Below are 25,686 nucleotides of genomic sequence, written 5' to 3' on the forward strand. Positions count from 1 at the left end.
CTGACCGATGGACTCTGTGGCAAACATACTCTGTCCTGATGTGTCTGCTCTGCTAATCATTCTAAATCATTATATAAATCATTATATAATTGATCTCGGAAGTACAAGTACAAAATGATTCAGGACAGAACCATGACTGTGTTCTCCGGTTGTTACAAAATACAATTTCGAAATTATTTTTGTCCCAGCTGCCTCAAGTGTTAGTCCATATAATGCACATTGCATTATAAATGTGTCACTACATTGACCTTATTGCTTTTGCCCCAATAACCTGCCTCTGCCAGAGGAAACACTAACCATCTGCATTGTTTGGGAATTTGAGGCTTAGCAGGCACTTGGATATGTTTTATAGGACATTTGGACAATAAATTATGTGCTTATTAGGACCACAATATTGCCAGGTAATAATTCATTAAATGTCCTCTACTCTGTTGTTGCAACTGCAAAACTGACTTGAAGCCCTCTACACTATTGTGCAATAATATTTCAGCTGTACAATACTTAATTGTTACCTATCCTGCACTTACATTTATATTTCACACACTCATAATAGGTACATTTATGTACTTTTTATGCACATATTTGTAAAAGTGTCATATTTCTTATACAACATATCTTTCTTAATCTTGTTTAAATGTTTTTTTCTAAAACTTTTCTCATAGTGCTATATCTATGTATACATTATATTATATATTGTAGATTAATGCTTTTTTTTCTAGCACATTTCTTATTTCTGACTGTATTTTCTTATAATTTCTCTATGCCTATATAAGAGAAACTTTAACATCTCCCAGGGATCAATAAAGTATGAATCTAGATGAATCTAAATCTGAATAATGTCTGCCACAATTTATATTCTTCTTAAGATTTAAACCAGAGTGACAACATTTGGCTGATGAATGAAAAGAGCTCCCTCTTCAAATAACATTTTTTTCTTTTATCTTCTTTTATTTACTTATTTTTTATTATTTAAAAAAATCCTGGACAAGAGCAATGTCTGTACTAGTTATGTAAACGCATTAATTATATTCATGCTGCGTTTGTATATTTATCAGTAATGTATATGTTTGTGTATATCTGCTAACAATTTGTGCAAACTGACTCCTCTCAATAAAATGCTTCAAACCACTAAAGTTTCAGATTACATGTAAAACACAATGTAGTGTTTTACATGTACTCTAAAACATCAGTAGTGTTTTTTGCGGTCTGGCATCACAGCTGCATAACTATAAAAACTGCAACATACAGACAGAAATATCATTATAAATATCAAATATCATTATACTCTGGGTGCGTTTGCGTGTGATGCTTTTGCTCGCGCCAACGACCACTGAAGCGGACCAAAATATTTGACACCGTTTAGTTTATATATATAAATGCATTTATTTAAGTTAATCATTTCTCCTCATTCAAAGTTGAATTTCTGCAGTATCTATAAAACAGGGGACAGTTAGAAGCGCTGTACAGTCTGACAACAAAACTAGGAACCGCGGCAGAGTACACTGTGTATATATGTACATACTGTACACACACTGATGTAGGTATATACAAAAATATACACTTTTACATGTGTGACCCCTCTTGCCATATAACCCACCACTGTCGTCCAATGACGCCACACTCCTCTCAGAAAGCACACCATCACCCTAATAGTTCATTCATGACCATTTCACCTTTTTATCTGTCATTACTGGCTGATGAGGCTTTTGTCTTATGTGCACATTAAGCCCCTCTGGCGGCCCGACTCACACACACACACACTGTGACTGTCACTCGCAGCAGAGATGGGGGAGCTTAAGCAGTCCTGAGCTGGATGTCTCAGCAGGGCTTTTCACATATAAGAGAGGTCTCGTCTTCTGCTAATCCTAAGAGGGGATTTAAAGGTGGGCTGAAGGGGGAAGACATCCTTCTTGTTCGGACAAATCATGACATAGCTCTGCTCCATTTGAGGAGAAAGCTGAGAGGACACAAAGTTTGACCGTTGCACCTTCTCTTATGTTAAACTCCATCAAATAAAGCTGTTGATTGTTTCTTTTCGATACACAGTGAGTATGAATAAAGTCCTGCTGGCTCTGGGGGGGAAGATGCTCTTTTTCACTTACTGGTGTTAATTTATACGCCCCTTTTAATGCTCATAAAGACAGCTGCAAAACTGACAATAGTCTTCCATACATAAAATAGGAGACTACATACACAGACATTTTACAGACCAATTTAACAACTTCATCAAATGAGTAAATCTGCCAAATTTGTACCCCATGTCTAATATAAGACTGACACCAGATCAGCAGCTAAGAGACGTCCTCCCCAGGCGTGCCCTGCAGGTTTAACTAAGACTGGAAACAAGAATGCAATGTACTATATGCAAATGTGCAACCATTTCTCTGCGACTCATTCTGCATTTCCAAAGACTTTCACCACTTTTCATTCTGCCTCATACAGAGAAAACAGGGAGGAAAACTTTGGCACGTTGTGCTAAAGATGTAAACATTTAATCATCCAATCAAAATGAGACGCTGGACAACTTAATTATTACAGTCATTTCCTCTGCGTATAACATAAAAATAATATAAAATAAAATAGCAATCTTTTTATTTTTACAAGAATAAGACTGGTTTAAAAAGAAAAGGCTTTAGAGGACAGATCTGAAGCGTTTGTAGCAGACAGCATTGCCGTGGTCACTCAGGTGTGTGCAGCACTGTGGGTCTGATGCCTCTGCACTTTGTACTGCCTGGACATCTCAGTCAGAAATTTAGAAATAACAGAAAGAACAAAAGACACAGAAAATGTCTGAAACTCTCTGCTGGTGCATTGTGCATCAGACATTTAGTCCACTGAGTACCTTTTTCTTTCCTGTTTTGGTTCTGTACTCATTGCCCAAAAGAAGTGTGACAACAGAGGGCGCTATACACCACTACAACATCATGCTGTCCTTTCTGACAAGGACGAGGCCAGATGCTATTACGATGAAGACCTCCGAGTTTAAAGGCTCTCATCTAACAGTGAGCAACATGTATGCATCAAAATAAGATGACAAATGTTAATAATTGAGGACTGCCACAAAGTTTAACAACAAGAAGAAATTAGCAGGTGACATTTGGGTATCCATCCCATAACCAGATCAAGACCTGACACACTCTTATCACACACGAAGGAGATGTAAAGGAATAATTAAATAAATATGACAGTACCTGCACCCAAATTATCCAAAGAGATACCAAACTAGAGGCTTACACTATGAATTGTCATCAGGTTTTGACCCATCAGGCTCAAACAGCTGTTTGATCTGTCATGGTGTCACGTGATGTATCCCAACAAAACCTCTGATGCAACTGCAGATATAGTTTGGATCCACAATCAGGGAAATATTACAACTTCATTTCCAATCAGCTTTACAGTTTTACAATTACTGATTTGCAACATTCTAAAGAAATTAAGACATAGCTGTTTCATTTTCATTCTGCAGTTTACAAAGGAAATAGCAAAAAAAATAAAAACGTTTCCAGTATTTAACAGTAAATTCACCTCCTGCTTTACATGAAAGCTAACTGAACCCTTGAAGGAATACTTTACCAACAAAATGACAATTTTTTAAAAAATTAGTAAGTCATGCTGTGTCACCTTAAATTGGTAACCTTATCTCACATGACTCCTTGGAAAATGCAGGGGGGGAATATGCACATGTTCCAGATATTGAGGGTTATGTGTCCCCTGAGACCCCTCGAAATCTATACCTATGATTCATTGATTGATTGGGGCCACATTTTACAACAGCTAAACTATATTAAAACATCTATTGACAAACTTTTACACCACTTGCGCTGTATAATCCAGGTCTCATTTATCCAGACAAATGTTTAATACTTCCAAACACACGCATTTTTACACACAAAAAACCCTCAGTACTGCAGTCTGGCTTTGACAAGATCGCAGATTAAGTTTCAGTTCAGTTTTAAACAGTAACTTTTTAATGACAATGCAAGTTTTTGGGAAGTACTGAGCATATGACCGGATAAATGAGACTTTGATTTTACTGCATGAGGCTTGTTAGAGTTTGTAAACAGATGTTCTGATATAGTTTAGATGTTGTAAAATTTGGTCCCAGATAGAGCAATAAATCAGTATGTTTGCTGCCACCTGTGAAGGCATGCGAGAGAAACAAAATCTTTAAATTCAAGGTAACACGGCATGACTAACTGATATATAAATGGTGATTTTGTGGGTGGAGTATTTCTTTAAATCTGATCCAGGCCCTCGAGCCTGGTCACCATGGCAACAGAAAACGTTCTTCACATCTAAGCTCACCCTAGGGTCTTTCCACATTTCCGCCGGTCCTGTGTATCGCAGCAAAATGCAGCGACCTATCAAGTCAAAGGATAGGCTTTTCAAACAGCTGCAGTTTCAGCTGACCTTCTCAACTCCGCTCACAGTTGTGTGAATGCATAAGACAAGGCAAACATCAGGAACAAGGAGGAAAAATGGCAGAAAACAAAGCGATGGAACAGAGGATGGAAAATTATCAGACAACACAGCAAATATGAGCGGCTGTCTTTGTCGGATCCGGTAGCACAGTGAAACAAACAAACAAAAAAATCAACATTTACAAGTAATGAGAGAGAGGGAGAGAAATGTTGAGAAAACAGAGCGGAGATTTGACATTAAAGAACACTTGAGGCTGCAACATCTTTCTAAAATAAACCAGGAAACGGGACTTGATTTTTATAGGCCATTTCTGTTTTACAGTATATCTGTTCAAGGATGTTTAATGCGGTTGCCTTGAAGCTGCCAAGGGATGAGTCGCTCCAAATTTAATCAAAACCAATTTCCCCAAACTGTACCATCATTAGTCATCAGTGACTAATAGTACAGAAGATCAGAGCAGTGGAGATGAACCCACGCTGAAGCCCAGGAAAGACTCGTGCTGCAAAGATGCACAACAGGCATCAGGTAAATCCAACAGATATATGTACTGTGAGTGGCATCAGTAACACTACCAGGTAACAAAACAACTAAGTGGCACAATGCTGTTAGGTGACACTGAAATCTTGTTCCATAGAATAAAGTAGCTTGCCAAAATAAATAAAAAGTGTCCTCATTAGTACTTCGTATCAGCAAAAAAGGAGCGATCCTGCTTGTGCAATCAGAAAAATCTGCTCACCTCCAGCAGAAACAGAGTGAGGACAAACGGTAAAACCTTGTTTATTGCAAACTTCTGAACAGATGGCGCATCTAACAGGCACAATGAAGGGAAAAAAAAACATGATGATGGAAACCACTACTGACCGAATGTAACTGTGGGAGCTGGTTGGTGATACATGCAGCTGGGAGGTTTTCTGAACACATGTGCATGCACATTTTATACAGTTTGTCAGGATTTTTTTTTTTTTTTGGCGGCATGACATCTGTTGTCAGACTGGAATAAGCAAGGTTTCACTCTGTCAATCAAAACAGTGACCTCTCATGTCAAGCCTGAAATGTGGTGTTTCCTTCTACTGCTGTGCGAGAGCAGGGAGGTGTGTGTTAAAAGTACACAAACAAACATCTCAATCATGTTCAGTCGTCGAGGTGATGTCATAAATGTCACCGTTATCATTGTGCAACCTGTAATGTGTAGAGAAAAAGCTGCAACATTAAATCCAGTTTGGGTGTTATTATAAGACAGTTACCTTCCTACAATGGCAATATGACACAGGCAAAGAAAATTATCTGTGCACGATAAGAAGATGTATAAACTGAGCTGCTCCGCAGGGAGCAGTTAGAGAGCAGCGAGAGTATGTAAAGAAAAACTCTTCTAATCGCTCCTCTGGTATTCCTGAAACTCAAAAACATCCATTCGAAATTTGGTTCCTTTTCTCGACAAAAGTAAACAAAAAAACTGTTAAGAGATTTTTTTTTTCTGTTTCTTTAGAGACATAACGGTGTAGAAGTGAAGATGCTGTGGCAGCCAGTGCTACGGCTTGACGACAAACAGTAAATCCTGAGGGGTGGCTTCAAGACACTTCCTGGTTTCAGGAACTGCACTTCTGGCCGAACCAAACTGGCATCAGACCCCATCCAAAGCAGAGAAGCTCTTCTCCTATCCAAACCCACTGCCCCAAGACAAAATTTGTAGGAAAAACGGTGTAGAAATCAAAGCTTAGCGTTCTTCTCTCCACTTCGCCTCTCTTTGCTCTGTTGATCCTGTGAACCAATGAGAGTAAATGAGGGGAAAAGCTCAAGGAATCGAGTCCATTTCCTCCCTTCACATCACTCTGCACCCAAACCACAACCTGACGCCTCCATCTGCTCTCACAGGCTCTAGCTCGGTGTGGTGAAACAAAGAGAAAGAGAGCACCGGAGAGGAGCACCACCGACGTCCCATTCTTTCTAGAACAAAAAAAGCTCCTGTGGAAAGCTCGGAAGAGAGTTAACAGCAAGAAATAAAAAATATTAATAAGAAAATAATATAATTACAAAGTAAAAAGAGTTCTACCTCACCAGCATTAAAGAAAGTAAAAGAACAAATTTTGCCTCAGGAACCATCAATGAAAAAACACTGAGGTATGTAGTTTGGATGGAAAGCCTCTTCATCGCTTTTCATGATCATCACTGTCACTTTCGTCCACCAAATACAGTCAGTTTCCTGTTTACTCCATCATGGTCTACAAGCCCCTCCCCCAGTGGGCGTGGCTCTTTGTTTTTTGGGAGGAGTGAGAGTGGGGGAGAGGTGTATAGACGTGACTGGCTGCACCTCTGAGGAGGAGGAGTGAGAGGGATCCATTTATCCATCAAGTTTGTCTTACTCCTTGAGTCTATTTCTGTCTCTTTGTCCGTGTCTCAGAGTCTGTTGGTGTCTCTATCCACGATCCAGCTCTTCCCGGGGTCTGTAGCGCCCCCTATGATTGTAAATTGAGGGTGAACTTCCACTGTTGGTTGAGGCTCGGGCTGCAGACCTCCACAGTGAGTCCGCCCATCCTGGCACTGCGGCTGTCCAGACAGAGGTTACTGCCCACGTGACGAAGCTTTGAGTTAGACTCAATCTGCTCCCATTTCTGGTGAGAGAGCAACGTCATCATAAAACATAATGAGCATAGAAATTCAGAACCTTTCTATAAAAAAAAAAACTTGAACTTAAAATTTTTCAAAATAGTGACTTAGTGTCCCAAAATAATGAGAATATTTCTCAAAATAGTAACTTGGTGTCTCAAAATAAGTAAAAACTTTCTAAAAATAATTAGAAAAACTCTGAAAATAATGACTAACTTAGAAGGGGCTACTACTATTAAAACATTTCCAACTAAGTGCATCAAAAAGTATTGATTTAGTGTCTCAAAATAATGAGAAGCATTATCAACATTATGAGAAAGTTTCATAAATAATACTTTAAAGGCTAAAAATAAGGAAAAATTCTCAAAATAATGACTCAGTATCTCAAATCAAGAACATTTTTTCAAAAAATGAACTTACTAATATCAAAATAATACATTAGTATCTCAAATTATGAGAATCTTTCCTGAAATAATGAGTAACTTTCTGACTTGGTATCATTTCTCATCGTTTTGAGATACTGCGTCGTAGTTTCAAGGAAGCTTATTATTATTTTGAGTTTCTCATTATATACATACTAAGTCATTTCGAGAATATTTCTCACTATAACAATTTAGAAGATGTTGTTTTTCATCATATTGCCAGAAATGGGCTTCCACAGTTATTTGGTTTCATTTATAAGTGAGAGTACAGCTAAACAGTCCAACTGAGCATGTTTACCTGTCTGCTGTCATTCTCTCGACAGCCTTGTAGTTTGATGAGGGAACCGGCCGTTCTGTCCACCACAGTCAGACACAAGTCCATGTGTTTGACTGACTTATCCTTGGTCAGGGCCCACTCCTGAACAAGAATGGATTTAAGTCAAAACATCAGTATAACACATTTCTGCATGCCCACAAGTTCTTTTTTTTGAGAGCAGTATTGTCCAATATCATGTCCTAGCATTACACACAGTAAATGTAAAAGTACTGCACACAAGGGACATAAAATCATACTTAATAGCTGAATACTTTGCATCACAGCTTTTGTTTTATTTGTCATACTATGCCTGTGTTTTAAGTTTTTAAGTCTTACTTAAGACAATAAGACTGAGAATAACAGTGGCATTTATCAGGCTTAAAATACCAAATAGTAATTAAACAAAGGCTGTCTTCATCAGATTGGTTGATCCAGTATGTCTGAGATAAAATGTAAGACTAGTTTTTCCTTTTTTACATAAACACATAAAAAGGAACACTGTTGCTCTATTATAGTTTGCTCTGCGCTGATTAACAAACTGCAACCGATAACTGTGGTGTAGAGTGACCTCATTTCAGTATCTGTGTTGTATCAGACTTTACAGTATAACTGACACCCACAGGAAGAATTAATTATGTGCATCAAGACGTGTCTCCTCAAAGCGTGCTGCCTAAAGAGCCGTGATGTCATTAACATGTCTTATTAAATAAGAGTACAGTTAATTTCAAGCTCGATTTGAGAGCGTAAAATTTGGTTTAAAAATGAAAAAGAACAACTCATGCTGCAAGTTTTGCATTACAAAAATGATGGGGGTAACTTGTAAAGTCAATGGTTATTAACTCTATATGACACCAGTTTTCCCAGTAAAAACGCTACACCTGTCATTCTATTTCAGGAAGGAACTATTTGATAAACTGCAGACACAAACACACTGGTGCAAGGTTATACACATGCACAGGCACGCACATGTGCGCACACGCACGCACGCACGCACGCACACGCACACACACACACACACACACACAAACTGTACACTCTATTCAAATTGCTCCAATGCATTTGCAGTTAGCCCAACAACAATATGCAAATTCTTCAATTTACAGATATTCTGTATGAAAGTTGACTTACATATTACATTGCATAGACTATCTGCATTGACTATAAAGACATTAAAAGTAAATATTCACTTTTTGCTTATTGCAGGTTAGGATACTTGGCCTTAAGTCTCACCTGACCTTTGGTTGAAATCATGTTTTCTCCTTTTAGTAAATGCAGTGGTGCAAAAAAAAAAATAATGTGTGCAACATCTGACCTTTAACAGTTGAATCCCGCCACATACCCCCTGTGCTCTCACCACCACTAGTGCCACCTCTTGCCACCATGGTGTCTTTATAGCAAAGGATTAGACAAGCTGACCTGTGTGTGTCGTCGTAGTAACGCTACCTGGTTTCCTCCGCCGTTGTGGCATTCATAGACGCTCACCACCCCGTCTACAAAATGGCCGAGGGTGTCCAGACAGTTTCCTCCCTGCTGCAGCGCTCCAAACGCTATGTCCTGGTGGTCTGGGACTCTGAACACAAACAAACAAACTTTTATTAAATCTTAATCATGTTTGTTAGAACCACTTTAAAGAGGAACTACACCCATTTTTTAAATACAAATATGTTATTCCTATGGTCTAAAATAATCCAGAAATATTAGTAATCATGAACAACTATCTACCAAATCCAAAAACTAGAGTGCTAAAACCCTAATTTGTGATGTCTTAAGGTATAAAGTCTGGAAGTTCTCCACAGAAAATGAATTGGGATATACTGTATGATAGATGAGACTGAGAGCATCCAGGTGAATGCTCTGAGTATACAGGGATAGTTGCTGTGTCAGAATCGAGAACACTACAATAATATAAAGCTCATTTTGGGTTAAAAAAAAAAAAGAAAGAAAACAAACACTATGTGGGTTCACACAATCAGGCTTTGACTAATTGTCTATGGAGCAGCTCCAGACCATACACTTTGAAATCACAAGATTTTATACCACTAACTGTAGAAAGATGATTAAGATGATTTAATTTGAAATGTTATGATTTACTCTTTTTTATTGCCATTTCTGTCGTAACATAATGTTACTATAAGCCTAAGGGCGCAATTATTATTTCATCATTATTTCATGCCCTTATTGGATTAACTTGCTGCCTACATGCATTCGTGTTGATGAAGACAAGTTATATTCATTAGAGAAAGTTGATTTAATAAAAAAGGATTCACTCTTTTAATCCGATGACTCACTATACTCATATTGAGGACTTTGACGATTCTTTATTTATTTAAGTGTGATTACATCACGTCATATGACGACTCAAACGGATTCAAAGCTTCCTTCAGAAACCTCAATTAAAGTTTTGAATGTTAAAAAAAAAAAGACATTCAGTGCAGTCCTACATTTATTCATTGTTAATCTCATTCATGTAAGTGACAAATTGCAAAGCTGCTGAAATTTAATAATGTGCCTGAGTCATAATTGCCAGTGCAGGTTAGTCATTAGTGTCACCGCAGTCATTTGGGAGTCTTATTAAGGAATAAAACATTAGATCTCTGCACAAAGAAGATCGCAGTCACACTAATATGAGCTGAGGTCTCTTACAAACCCAGTCCTCATAATACTGATGCTGCATTTCAGGTGGGTTTCCTTAAATGTCATTTAACCTTTATGACATAATGTGTCATCCCATGTACCCTATCATATCACATGAAACACTTTAATTTTCCTACCGCAGTTCAGGGTAGACATTCTCCAGGTACCATTTGAACGGCTTACATCCTAATCTCTTCTTCATCTCCAAACGACTCTGGATGCTGAGACAGAGAGAAAGAATCAGTGAGGGAATTAGAGGGTGAGTCACTTGTGGTTCCTCAAATGTTTTCCCATGTGATTAAATTATAGCCCCTCTGTGAGGGCGGACAGTCGAGGCTCAGGGCACATCTAAGGCTGCATCCTCTGGGGAAAATAACTGCTCAGACAGCACTGCAGGGAGAAGCCATGAGGTTTTCCCACAAGGTCACATAATGAGCATTTTCATCTTTTTCCAGCTGCACTAAATGGATATGAGAGAACTTGTTGTCGTGGAGCCTTTTCTAAATTATTTGGAAGTGTACATAGGCATAAAGCAGCAGACTGCTAATATACACATGAAGTGAAATAAAGCAACAGAAAACACACACACACAGAAAATACATGGATCCATGATTAGAATCTTTTTACATTTGTAAACAATGCTCATTATAATTTAATGATTATAATGATTATAATTTAATGATTATAATGATTATAATGTTATTATTATAATTAAATCTCTTTCAAAAACTCATTTGTTCTCTTTGGCGTTATCTGACCTTTCATGAGAGTTGACAGTTTTGTGATTTTATCTTGTGGTTTGAATGCCTTTTTGCAAAAAGTTTAGGATATTTATGCTATTTTTTAAAACTATTTATTGATGCAGAGCACTTTGGTCAACTCTGTTGGTTTTAAATGTGCTTTATATAGAAATTTAGATTGGATTGGATTATATGCGCACACAGGATGGCAACACAAGCGTGGCAGTGTGCAACTGCTTGTCAGGTTATGTAAGGACATTAACCCCCAAAGATTACAAATGCTGGCTAAACAAACTGACTGACAAATAGTAACAGACTTTCAGATCTAGTTTTAGTGGACAGATATATACACATGTTTTATGGAGAAACCCAGCATTAGCATTTTCAAGACGCTAAATGAAAGATACTCATCTTGCTTTGCTTGGGGGCCACTTTTGCAAAGTGACAGGAGAACAGGGGCCAGTCACAGCTGCCCCATGTATGTTTCCAGGACTTGACACGGACATTTCTACGATTTTAGGATGTTTCTAGTATTTTAGGACATTAGGGGCTTAGCTAGGATGTCTGTCAGGGGTGCAAGAGATCCTCCACTTGCACTTTTTTAGATAAACAAGCTCTATTTTTATGCTGTTTTATGCACTCTGGCACCTTATACTGTATATACTAAAAGAACATAAGCAATTCCCATTCCGAATCGATTTATTCGAATTAGAAAATGGTTGAGGGGCCAACCGGCACCCTATTGGGAGCCGGATATGGCCCGCGCACCATAAGTTGAGTAACGCTGCACTAGACACTTGTGACTATGTTATTTGTGGTCATGTACAGAATGTCAAATACCATGACAAACTCAAAGTTTAGTGTCTTGAAATCAAAGTCACCGTGTATGAGGCTTGGGCTATAATTTAGTAAAGATAAAATGACATCCCAACAGAGGATTGTGTCTGCATTATTGGTTTGTGTGGTTGACTTGGAACCAGCTAGTTCAGAGCTCGATGCAAACATGAATTCTGCTTCTGTTTCACTGTAACACAAGAAATTTTGTGTTTTCAGTCCAGTGGTAGTCAACAAATTTCTAAGCTTGCAGCCATACACGCAGTGGGTGTTTCAGTTTAAAAGTGCCTGAGTTAAAAGGTGACTTTCAGCCGAATGCGTGCATGGCTGCTCAGTTGGGCATGTATTTAAAATGGATTAAACTAAAATAAAAGGCTTATACAAGGAGAACTACATGTTCTGTTAGTGTTTTCAACAGCTGCTTTCACTATGAGCAACCACTACACATTCGGCTGAGTCACCAGTTAACACAGTCGCTCATTAAACTGAAACACCTGTTGCTCTGAAACAGTTGTGATCCTGTTGGAATTCGGTAGAACTTGAGTCCGCTGTTAGAATACTGATTCTGATAACAACCAGACATTATGATGCTGGTAAAAAATTTCAATTCAGTGTTCAAAGCTTGCTCACTTGTCTGAGGCAAAACACCACTTTCGTTGCCAGGATGTATGCACATATTGTTAATGACATCAGCTGAAAAAAGGTCTATGCAGTTAGGTTTCTATATGGCATTGGTTAAAACCTCTATAACTAGTTTAATATCCATCCATCCCTCGCTCCTCTTTACCAATGTGTCTGTCATGGTCTTCTGCTTTGGCGTTAGCTGTCATAATCTAAAACTAATCCCTTCAGCATGTCAAATACCGCAACGGTCTTTTGACTTCTTGCCCTCTTTTAAGTCACATTAACTGCCTCAGTTCACTTCGATTAAAAGGGTAACTGACTCACAGCTGACATGCTGCTAATTGGCAATCCAATTAATATGCCTATTCACATGGCTGGCTTTGTAATTTTATGATCTAGCTACATTATGCTGTCCGACTCCTGCAGGGTTCATACTTCATGGTACTCACTTTCCGTAGGGCACGTTTCTAGCTGAGGGAACGGCAGCATAATAAAAGTTTTTGTATTCATCCATCCACACCTCGGCTGCTCTCCTTGTGTTCCTGAGAGAGGTGAGAGAAGGAAAGTGAAGCAGGGGTGACGAGCAGGGAGGAAATTGGGAGAGGTGCGACAGTAGAATGGATAAAGGAGACATGGAACCGGGAGCAGATGAGGAACATTAAGAAATGAGAAGGAAATGAAAACAGAGAGAGAGAAAGAAGAAGAAAGTGAGACAGATACCAGTCATCTCGAAACTGGACATGCTCGCTCTGTGTGTGTGTGTGTGTGTGTGTGTGAGTGTGTGTGTGTGTGTGTGTGTGTGTGTGTGTGTGTGTGTGTGTGTGTGTGTGTGTGTGTGTGTGTGTGTGTGTGTGTGTGTGTGTGTGGTGACTGAGACACACATCACCAGATGGACAAAAACCATGCACACTTTCTCTCTTGCTCTTGTGTTCATACATCTCCACAGCCATAAGAGGGCAGAGTGCCACTGGTTACACAGAAACATGAATGATGTGGGTTTTTTTCTCAGTTACTGCATTTACTGATCAACAGTGTGTGAGCGTGTGTATTTACATGATGTCCAAAGACATTATGTCAAATTTTCATTTTTTGACGCTGTATAACAGTACATGACCATGTCGCAGACGGAGTCAAAGTAAAACACAACCTGATCACATAAAAGTTGATGAAATGTGATGATTCTCCCACAGATTCTTAAGTTATAAGGAGCAAATCATTTTCATTGATTCAGAATGGATGCAATGTATATAAAATGTGCGCATCATGTCTGACTGAGTTAAAAAGGTGTCAAAGTTTATATTAGCCTGACTGTTAAAATACACAGCAGTGAGGAATACAGGAATACACACACACATCAAGGTAAGTAAACACTTGTATGCAGACCACAGGGAACAAACCACACACATTTTTTTTTTGGTGTTGCATGAAAATGCAACCTTTCTGGCCTGGCATACTTTCTGTTCCATGTAAGATATTGGATTACGAAATCCCCAGCTCTAGTTTTGTTTTAAACATGGTCACATAGAAAGGAAATGTGCATGAAGGACACCGATACTTGGTCAAGAAGTTACCCACTGCCGGAGAGAAAGCTTTCACCGGGACTTGGCTTAAGACTGATGCACCTGATTACAAAAAAATGGCTGACCATTATAGATGATCTCATAACATGGGGAATATTTCAATAAAAATGATGGATGATTATTTTTGCAAAAGGCTGGGGGAAACGGTTAATATGAACATTTTTTAAGAAGAATAAATGCTCGTTCTATCTGAATAGAATGTAGACTTGTTTCTCCCTTTAGTCTCTGTTAAGCCTTTATTGTATTGTTTTCTGTTCTCTTCTATACTCTCAATAAATACACTTTTAAAGAAAACAAAGATAAAGTTAAAAAACACAAAACAAAAAAACTGTGCGGCTGCCACTGTTTAACACCTGGGGTCTGTCTCATTGAGTAAACTCAATGAGTTAGCAAAACTGAGTTATAACGAGAGCAGCCCTTCAGTCCATTTTCCACATTCGGAGACAGGATATCCACTTATTGCAATCAATTGATTGACAGGAAAAGTTCATCAGCTACCATTTGAAGAACTGTTTTGGTTGGTTTGTTGTTGTTTTTCTTTTTCTTTTTTTTTTAGCAAAAATACCAAATATTCCCTTGTTCCAGCTTCTTCTCTTTAATGACAGTAAACTGAACATCTTTGGGGTTTTGGACTATCAGTTATACAAAACAAGCAATTTGAAGATGTCGCCTTAGGCTTTATAGATTGTGATTGGCATTTTCTGACAGTTTTGACAATTTCATTTTTAGAGCAAACAATCTATCATGTAAGTAACCTCTAGATTAATCAATGAAGATAACTGTTTGTTACTTTAATAAGGATGCATCAAGAGACAATCGACTCAAAAAAACATCACGAGAAATTGTGACAGCAAAGACTGATACAAGGTCTTATGATTTGTCAAATACAGCCACGTTCTGTTCCCCACAGGTACAGAAGTTGTTCCTGTGAGTTTTCAAAGACAAGTGTAGAGATAGCTGCCTTCAATGCTTTTGTCTGGAAAACTGGACAAATTACTGACTACAGTGTTTTCTATAGCAAATATTAATTCTTAGGAACAAGCAAGATAGGGAACAGTGTGTTGCTGCTCAGACAGGGTGGAATGAAACATCAACTCAGTAAAACTTATGGTACCATGAATGCCTCTGTTTCAAACACTGAGGAGACGTTTTGCCTAAATGAGGCTTCTCCTTCCTCCAGACATTATTTTCTACATGGAACTATCTTTTCTTTCTGCAAAAAACTTTGTATTTCATCTCAATCCACCTGCACCTGAGCAATATACTGCAGAATGTGGTGAACTTCATATGTGGTCTTTTCTTCACATTAACTAAAGGTTGGAACTGTCTCCACTTGTCCAATATACCCAACTTGAACCCTGTACACATTTGGTTTTAAAATGCGTCTTGGATCGGATCACACATGGACAGCACTAAATGCCTCCACCAGGATGCAGTTTGATCCGACCACTCAAGCTACTTTCTGAGGTGGACTGAGACCTCTTTGGCCACCCATCTTTTCTAGTACAAACACTGACGCATCCTCCTGGATAAGGACGTAGCACAAAAATGTCTTCAGTGCAGGACATGGTGGCTGTTTTGCTGACAGTGCCCCGATACATTAAGTCACTGCAAGTTGCAAATGACTTTGTCCTTGTACAGCTTGTACATTTATAATACTTCTTAAACTTTATTTCATTTTGTTTTCTTAGTTAGGTTGTGTGAAACAGATCTGGCAGTTGTCTGGCAACAGACTGATGTAATAACTGTGCACGTGGCCCTTTGACCTTCTAGCTGGAGTTATGTAAGCAGTAATGAAATCTGAACACAGCTGGACACCTTGGAGACACCTGACAGACACTGGTGTGTATGGCGATGTCTTTTGGCTGTAGGGCTGCCCCCTGAGAGTCGGTGATTCAGATCATCGGTCAGAGACCCTCAGTCGACAGATTGCTTCAAGTCAAGCAGGCATTTTTGGGGTTTTTTTATTGCTAGTCTGTGTACTGTGCAGTGTACCGCTGGGGACGTTTTGGTTGCCAGACTTTGCTGCGGAGCCACTGCTCTTGACTGTCACGCTACTCTTTGGTACAGGCTGCAGCAGCACAGAGGAGGAAGAGATTCTACACTGTAATGCTCTGATATAACATTATCTTCTCTATTCTGCTAATAAGTGGTGAATTCACAGCTAACAGCAATGTCATATGACACAGTCTCTGTTTTTTATTTGATATCTAGTGCTGGCAAAAAATGCTGTTGCACATTGCCGGTCTGCAGTCAAAGCTGTCAGCTTGTTTACTATATCACATTAATGCCGCCATCATGTCCTGCTAAACCCTGTTCAAACTTTAAAACTTTACATATTAAAATAATAAATGAATAAAACGGAACGGTCGAAGATTGTTATTGAACAACCCATTTTAAAGATTATTTTTATTTTATATTATTTTATTTATTTATTTTTTTGTTTGTTTTTCCCTGAAGCAGACAGTATAGCTTTTAGATTGAAACAGGGGAGAGAGAGGGGATGACATGCAACAAGGACACCTTTGTATATGAGGCGCCCACTCTACCAGGTGAGCTACTGGGCGCCCCACCGCAACCCATTTTAAAACCCAGTGTATACAGGGTCTTGGATATTTGGGAAATGCTGCTCCCAGAACAATTATAAAGCCATCCAGGCAGACAAAACAGGTGCTGGCTCGGAGCTCCCCGGGGTCGTTGCCAGCAGACACAGGGAGGCTGTCTGGGGCTTTATTCAGGACTGAAGGGCAGCACGATGAACTGAAGCAGCCTCAAAGAACAGATGAAGCTGTTCCGCATGATGTGTCTGCATTGTAGAGGCTGATTCACATGAACATTGCCACATCCATCAATTAATGAATTATATTTTCAAATGTCGCAGAGGGTTATGAAACTTCTTTCGGCACTGCGGAAGTGTGGTTGTCATGAAGCCTACTTTCTCCATTACCAATGTGTAATTTCCTTGAGCCAGTATGTGGTTTGTCTGTTCTGGGCTACTGTTGAAACATGGCACATCAACATGGCAATCTCTGTAGACGAAGATCCACTCGTTATGTAGATATAAACGGCTCATTCTAAGGTAACGAAAATACAACAGCTCTTATTTTTCGGGTGAGTATACACTAAAGAAAACATACTGGTAATATTAGATTTTATTTTTGCCATTAAATCTTATACGCTGGACCTTTAAGATCAGGATGAGTTAATTCCAAAGATACTTCACATTCTTGGTCTATTACGCCCTTCACGTTTTTGTTTTTTTTCCCCACACAGGGCTGTACATCACTGGGAGGACCAGAGAAACCACAGCCACATTAAATTCCTTGTTATCTGTTTGTTGCAGTTCTTAATCAGAACCATGAGGGTTTGTCGGGCTCATTTCCAAGAGTTGTTACTTGTGGTTGGAGACAGTTTCAAAGCAGAGATCATATCTTTCCATGTTTCGTATTTCTGATCTTTGCTGATTATGTAGTCACATTTATCTAAAGAGAAGCACGTGCAAAAACAGATCTTCTATATTTAAGAACATTCTTTCTATATCCGAAGCCAATTTTCCCTGTGATTACTATTTTATTGTTTTTTAATTGATGCCGCTTGCTTTTAATTATCCCACATGGGTTTAAATCTAAAAGCTGTGGTTAAACTAAATAATGCATGCCCCAGTGTTTAAAACAGCACTTGCTAAAAGAGGCAAGGGCATAGAAATAAGGCCTGTGCAAAGAGAAGTCTGAAGAGTGCTGTATGTGTGGAAAGTAGTCAACCCAATTTAAAAAAGTAATACTAAAGACAATCATGCTTACGATATATCCCAAATAATGAATACTTTTTGGTATATATGCCATGAGGAGTAATTGCAAAATTATGGCACACCTGAAATGTTGAGAAAGGGTTGTTGTTGCTGTTCTGGATCTTGTTTCGTCATATCACATGATTTTCCTCAGCAGATGAACTTTGCGTACTAAGAATGTTAAATTATTTACTTGAAAGGAATAGATTTATATTTTGGAAAAAATCTCGTAATTGCTTTGATGTGGACAGAAGGAGCTGAGGGATCGAACCACAAACCCTGTGATTGTCGTCTACTAATGCATCTTTAGGTTTGATCATGACTTTAAGTCTATGTCCACTCAAAAATGCGTTTTTTTTCTTGCGTTTATCTAACCTGGCCGAGACTGAACTGACAGGTGTTTGTGCAAAGTTTGTCCCTGGAGAGGTCTTTTCACATTCCGTTATTGAAGGGGGTGATGTCTGTGCACTCCCCAAAAATTTGATGTTCACAATCACCCGAGGCAAGCAAGATTAGCTACGTCTCTAATATGAAAGCCAATCACTATCTAATATGGGAACTACATATCAATGGGGGAACCGAATTCAACACAACACCTGCAAAGAAACCAAGAGCCTTTAGCACAGAGCGCACTTTTCGCTTCAGAGAGCATTAGCGTAATGAAAAAATTTCACAACAAACATGGCAGAGTGTACAGTTTTTCTGAAGTTTCCTTCAACTATCTACCAAAACCCCATCACAGCAGGTATTATTGTGTGTTTCACAACCACTTACACTGCCGCTGCCAGTTAACTTACAAGCTAACCAACAACATTAACAAATAAAAGCTGCGTAATACTCTCTGCTACATTTGCAAGTTGCCAATGTTGGTGCACAACAGACTCCTCATCTGAGTCTGACTGAGTTTCAAACATGTATGAATCTCTCCAATGTTTCCTCTGACGCTAACGCGAGCCGTCTCCATCCACACTGCTCAAACCCATGCAGCATCGGTGAGCGTGGCGGAGGCCAGATCCAGTGTTTCTCAATTACGGAGAATGAGTAGATCTGCCTCCAGCCTCTTTTCAGAGATTTCTTAAACTATTATGTGGGGAAGTGGAAAACACATGTTAAAAACAAAATATTAGAATTTTTAATAAGCATTTAAAACATGTCTAGAGGGGGACTTCTTTTTTTTTTTAATTTTATCTAATTTGTTTGTTTGCTGATAGGGAAAATACAATATAATTCCACCAAAATTATCCACTGCGACGTATCACAGTATTTATAGCTACTGCTAATTTCCAACACCTCTGTTGAAGGGCCTTTAAAATAACAAATATAAACCATGATCACAGACAACAAGGTAAAAGTATGTTGAACCACATTTTGTTGACCTTATAGACACAGCAGTGCAACTAGCAGGCATTTTTGCATACACACACACACACACACACACACACACACAAACACACACACAAACACACACGCAGACAGACACAGACACAGACACAGACACCATGCATACATTTATGTATATGTTCATATACACTGCATACACATACATACATAACTAGCCACTAATATGGCTCATTACAGGGAAGCACAAGATATCCAGTATTAACATCATGTGTGAAATGGCAAATGTTGTTCTTCAGTAAATGAAAAATGGGTTCCCACACATATTTATGGACAATTTTTAAAACTTTTCCATGACTTTTCAAGGATCCATAATGATAAAAAAAACATTCTTGCCCCACTTGCGCTGAATATTTCAAACTTATCAGATTCCCACTCTGTTCAAACACAATTTCATTTAGCTGGCACATGTGAAGGGAGAGGCAGGAGGCGACGCTAAGACAAAGAAACGTATGTCATGGTTCACAAAACGCAAAAAGAGCTGCATTAGTTCAAAAGTTACAGAAAATAAATTCGCCTCTATGTTACATAATGTGGAAGCTTATCCACGCAAGACTACTGTACCAATTTCATTATACACAACAAAATTCCATGACTTTTCCAAAACTTTTAATGATTTTTACTAATTGCATGAATTTTCCAGGCTTGGGAAATAAGATCAGGAACTTTAATGACTTCTCAAGGTTTTCATGACTGTGGGAACCCTGTGTGGTGCGTGGAGCCTGGCTGGTTAATGAGAGTTTAAGTGTTCAACGTCCTTGCCGTATGTGTGTGTGTGTGTGTGTGTGTGTGTGTGTGTGTGTGTGTGTGTGTGTGTGTGTGTGTGTGTGTGTGTGTGTGTGTGTGTGTGTTACCTTGCAAACACTGTCCCGCTGCCCCCAGGGAAAGTGTATGGATGTTGCTTTCTGAAGACGTGGCCGACTCTGCTACAGGGGATGATCTCCAGACTACCATCACACTGCCACACTCGAAATGAGATCTCTGAAACACACACACACACACACACACACACACACACAGAGGTCACATTTGTTCCAACAAACAATTTCCATGAAAATACCACAGCTGATTACTGTAAGCACTATGTATGAAGTGTGGTATCATTAACTCAGGATGTCTGCACCTCATTAATGTTTTCAGTGCATTGATGTCATGTTGTCATGTTCCCTCACTAACATTGTCTATATTTGAATAAGTGTTGTCTAAACGAGCACAGAAGTAAATCAGCGTCTGAATTGTCAATCCAGCTCTGAATCACTGTGGCGTCTCGAGATAACGTGAATCATTGTGTTTATTCCCCACGATTTCCCAACTGAATTCAGACAAAAGCAACAGGGAGACATTGCTGTTATTATGTCATTGTGCTGTTTGCAAATGATCTCTATTGTGTGCACTACAGTTATTTTCACTCACTACCGACTGTAATCATTATCACATTAACACTGTAATTTTCGAAGATTAACTCGAGTCTCGGAGATTCTTCTTCCCGGATATGACCACCAAATTACTGCAGGATTTTCTGCTCCTCATCATGATCCTGGCACAGAAACTCGAGATGAGCTCATGAGTTGATCACAGCGTGAGAATCATCGCCAGTGCTACTTTCACATCTCAAGAGATTTTATCAGTGAGCAGAAGTCTATTGTTTTTCACGATAAAAACATTTATGATGTACAGAAATAACAAATAACAAGCCTGTTTGAGACTTAAATGAATAGTTTGGCACTCATTTGCTTTCTTGTTGAGAGTTAGATGAGAGAATGGATATCACCAATCACTGTTTGTTAAATAAGAAGCTACAGCCAGCAATTAATTATCTCAACTTAGCATAAAGACCAAGTCCAAAGGTGAAATAGTCTACCTGCCAACCTCCACTGGAGAGAAAGATCAGAACATAAGCCCCATAAAACCACAAATTGTTATTTCTACATTTTAGTTTTTGTTCAGATTAAACACGAGACGTAACATGTTAACATGTGAGCTCTATCCCGACCTCACACCAAACAACCTTTTAACTGATTTCACTGGTGAAGAGAGATTCCCAGTGCCTGAATAAAATGACATTTTACCTCAGCTGATGCTCACTTCTGTGATCTCCATCTTTTGGTGTAAGAAAGAGCGGATTATGAGACAATTTGTCCCTGAGCACAGATATGCAAAGGACCCCATCACCTCTCCTACACAGAAGCAGGACACACAGACTTTGTGGTGGTTTTGAGTCTCTTTGGTCATCTCAATTCTCTTCCTGGTCCCTACGTGTTAATTTGACATTTCACATTTTGCAAGTAAAGGTCAGGGGACCCCCTGACACTTTGGGCCCCTGGGCCTGTGCCCAGTAAGCCCGTTCAGTAATCCATTCATGGGTTTAAGGTGGTCATAAAACTCATATTATAACATTTTTAGTCTTAGCAAAACAAGAAGACAGTGAACAAGGAGGGGACTCGAGGAAGACGCAAGATCATGAAAAAGTCTCGGTTCTCTTGGACTCTAGAAAAGGAGGAGAAACTGTGGAGTTGTAGACTGAACACAAGTCTATGTTTAATTTGGTTTGTATCTGATCCACCAACCAGCACTTAGTTTGGTGAGAAATCTTATTTTTTTAGCAGTTCATTTATTTTCCCACTAAAATAGTACAGCTAAATAATGATCTAAACTTTATTATAAAAAACCTAGTTTATTTTTATGGATTAAACTGATGCCAAATTGACAAGAATAATGTCACTGTACGATACCTTTAGTCTAGTTATTCGAGAGTTATGTGTTTTTGCAGACACAGGAATTGTTAATATCTCTTAGGACTTAAAGGGAGTTTGGTGTAATGTTTTCCATCAGGAGCAGGATGGGAAATATTTAGTTTTATTCGTGCAAATAGTGACCCAGCAAGATCCACAGGCTTCATAAAGTCTGTGACTGAACACTCACATTGTCTTTAGATGTGAGAGGATGCCAGACTTTAGTCTTCTAACGGTATTACGGTGTATAGATTGAATTAGAGGTGCTGGTAAGCAGATTTTATTACCGTTGGACAAAGAAATGCTATCTGCTTCCCCCCGTTTCCAGTCTTTGTGCTTAACCAACAGCTTAATATTAGCGTACAGACACCTCTGGTATCAATCCTCTCATCTGACTCTCACAAAAAACCTAATAGCTGCAATTCCCAAAATGTCAAACTATTTCTTTAATACCGCCGGCAAAACCCCTGACATGTCTGTCACCTCGAGAGACTGGTAGTTGGAGAATGAGACAGTCTGGGAGCAACACATTACAGCAGTGGAGTGTACTGATGGTAAATGTTGACAGTTTATTTTCTCTACCCGGCACTTTACTTTCCACTATTAATCACACTCTCCTATTTGTTTTCTTGTTTCTTTCACTCACCTAGATTTTGTTATTCCTCTGACATCCAATTACTGTGTCGTACTTTCATCTCCTAACCGCCATCATCTGTCTACCGTGATTCTACTGACTCCGTGCTCCACTGTGACTCCTCCGAATTAGCATTTGCACTTTTTAGCAGCACTCACCGAGATTTTCTCCTCCCCATACATCCATCATCATGTCATACTTCCCCAGCAGCTCAAAGTACTCCTTGTCCATGACAAATAAACCTCCTGCTATCATCGGAGTCCTGCAGGAGCAGAGAGAGGGAGGGCGGGTGGATGGAGCGAAGAAAAGAGCGAGATTAGCAGTAGGTGGAAACAGGCAAATAAAAGTCAGTTAGTCACGTATGATGACTTGAGTAGATGCGTGAGCGTGTCTGTCTTACTTTATGGGGGCTATGGGGTTGCCTTGTCTGGCTCGTCTCTGATCCAGAGTCATGTAGTCCCATTTAAACACCAAATTCCAATCGAAACCTACCAACACACACACACACACACACACACACACACACACACACACACACACACACACACACACACACACACACACACACACACACACACACGAAAGGACAATGCCAGTATGACCATTAGCTGGGATTAAGTAGCAGTCTGGTTATATAATTGGATTTGGCAGGTTCACATCAGTTGACTGGATACATCTGCAGCTGCCTGATTTCACATGTCTGTCTGTGTTCATGTGTCAGCACAGAGAGAAAAAAACCCTAAACCTGAACATTTGCATAGTTGTGTTTAAATTTTAAACCATATACTAATACTGGAATGCACAAGACAAACTGTAATAGTCACATCATCAGTATGAATGTGCCACACAGTCAAAATCCAGGAATAATCAAAGACCACGTATTGGGCAATGGCTTAAGGAAATGTGTAAATTTGGAAAAATGTTCATAAACATTCAAAGAATCTGGGGCCCATTTATAAATTATTTTTCAGACTAGTGTCAAACATATTGATGTATTGATAAATAATAACTCTGAACTGGTTTCAATAAACTTTTTCCATATTATCAATACTCTAGTACCAGTCTGCTGTTCTCTGCTGATAACTGAGAAAAGAAAAGTTTTCCTAGTCATCTTATAGCTTCTTTATATTTATCTTTTATTGAAAAAATTGAATATCATGTCCTCTGTATTTTACCCATCATCAGAATTGTTTTGGATATCGATGTTGTTCAAGGTTTTGGGTTGAAGTTAGATATTCCAGTATCGTGACATCACTATTAGGTAGGATTAAGGATTTATCTTGTATGTTGGACACGTCTAAGTAAGGATAATTAAAGCATCTGTAACAGAGGTCCTCTAAGCCACTATTGTAAATAAAAAGTATTGAATTGAATTTTTTTTTACTGTTGTCATTATTATTATTATTTCACCATTTATGTAGTGGGTGTTAATTTAGTTTATTCATTCGTAATCATTTTAATATTGTTTGTTCGTTAGTATTCATGTTTCTATGTAAATTATGAATATATTCATATTTCATTGGAAACAGCTTATAGAGATCATGGTTCCAGTGATCATATGGATCAAATTTCCCCAATTCCACTTACATGCAATACTTTATTTTCTTAGTGCTCATTTAACTTGGCGATTCTGTACTTTTGCAGTTTGAGAATCACAGTTTCCTATTTAGATAATTCACTTATAGTAATCAAGTAGTCTGCTGGATATTTTATATATAGACAATATACTAAAAACAAACAAAAATACTCAAATTTTCTATGTATATATTTTTAACTTTTTACCTCCTTTCAGATCGGCCGAGGCTCCCACATACTGGAAGTTGTCCATGTTGATCACATCAATGATGGGAGAAACTACTCTGGTCTTGTCCTGAGAAGGAAGGACGAGACAAAATTCTGCATTATAACTTCTTCGACTTTGGACAAACTCTTCATGGGACTAACAGGAAATGTGGCACATTAATAAATATGCACCAAGTCGAACATGTTTTGTTGAACTTTAGAGGAGAAATAAATATTCCACTCAACACTAACGATTAGTTTAGGGTCTGTATCTAGTTTTTCACTGTGTTTATGAAGCAGAACTGAGAGTAAAGCAGCTCTGTCTCTTCACACTAAATCACTCCCACAGAGCCACATCATACAGCGGTTTAGAGAAAGGGGTAGCTCAAGTGGCCAGAACAACAACAACAGAAACAAGCCTCCAGGTACTGACGGAGTTTATTTATTTTGGGTTGAAACCTTTTGATATGACACATGTGGTTTCACCCACACAGACTGTATTTTTCCCTTTTTGTGTTTTGTATCGAGTGATTCATTATTTAAAAGTGCAACTAAAACAAAGAAAAGCAAAGTCAATTACTCTGACAGCAAAATGTTTTAGATTTGGCTCGAGGCGTTTATTAACTAGGGAATGACAAAACACCGAGTTGGGAGGATCAAACGCAGAATCAGACTATTTTCAGTCACATCAGATAAATATTTAAAAAACAAGCTCCATTTTACACACAGTGTCCCATTTCTGAGATTACATTTAATCAAGAAGCTCCCTCTTAAGCCAGCACTAAGAGACTTCACTTTAAATATCAACACACTGTAAATCTGTAATGGAGTTTATTCTGTTTAAGGATTTTCCTCTTACAGCTCGAGGTGGTTAGAAAAGAAGGAAACACAAACCTCTGGGAGGTCCTACTTTTTAAATCGAATAAAACTAATGGAAAACTGCATCTCTATACATCAGCTCTGACACTGGAAATAAAATCTGACTGTTACTGTCCCAAAAGATAAATCACACAGCTACCGGTGAGAGAGATCACACTCAGAGCTCCGTCTTACTTTTCAATGTCTTTCCATAAATAAAGTTCAACACCATATTACAGCAAGTTCTGATCTACTGAATCACAGACTCATATACTCTCTGACTTGAAGGTCTAATTTTAATTTTATTAGAAGAAAGACA

At 38.7% G+C, this 25,686-nt stretch overlaps 1 protein-coding gene across 2 annotated transcripts in view; it reads right to left on the reverse strand.

The window, feature by feature from the left end:
- Positions 1-1,358: 1,358 nt before the first annotated feature.
- The window catches only part of galnt2 (UDP-N-acetyl-alpha-D-galactosamine:polypeptide N-acetylgalactosaminyltransferase 2), a 75,724-nt gene continuing 51,396 nt past the window's right edge, over positions 1,359-25,686 (reverse strand). Inside the window, exons 8-16 of one of the 2 annotated variants that reach the window (XM_088078197.1) lie at positions 24,510-24,597; positions 23,128-23,215; positions 22,886-22,989; positions 20,216-20,342; positions 13,046-13,138; positions 10,536-10,619; positions 9,181-9,334; positions 7,747-7,866; positions 1,359-7,031 (exon numbers count right to left, since the gene is read on the reverse strand). In XM_088078197.1, the coding sequence (XP_087934323.1) occupies positions 6,876-7,031; positions 7,747-7,866; positions 9,181-9,334; positions 10,536-10,619; positions 13,046-13,138; positions 20,216-20,342; positions 22,886-22,989; positions 23,128-23,215; positions 24,510-24,597 (1,014 nt within the window). In that variant the 3' untranslated portion in view covers positions 1,359-6,875. The remainder of the gene's footprint in view (positions 7,032-7,746; positions 7,867-9,180; positions 9,335-10,535; positions 10,620-13,045; positions 13,139-20,215; positions 20,343-22,885; positions 22,990-23,127; positions 23,216-24,509; positions 24,598-25,686) is intronic. The other variant, XM_042497372.2, reaches the window with a different exon arrangement.

Source organism: Plectropomus leopardus, chromosome 1 (genome assembly GCF_026936395.1).
Source record: "Plectropomus leopardus strain MGB_pleo_1.0 chromosome 1, ASM2693639v1, whole genome shotgun sequence".
In the NCBI taxonomy this organism is placed as follows: domain Eukaryota; kingdom Metazoa; phylum Chordata; class Actinopteri; order Perciformes; family Serranidae; genus Plectropomus; species Plectropomus leopardus.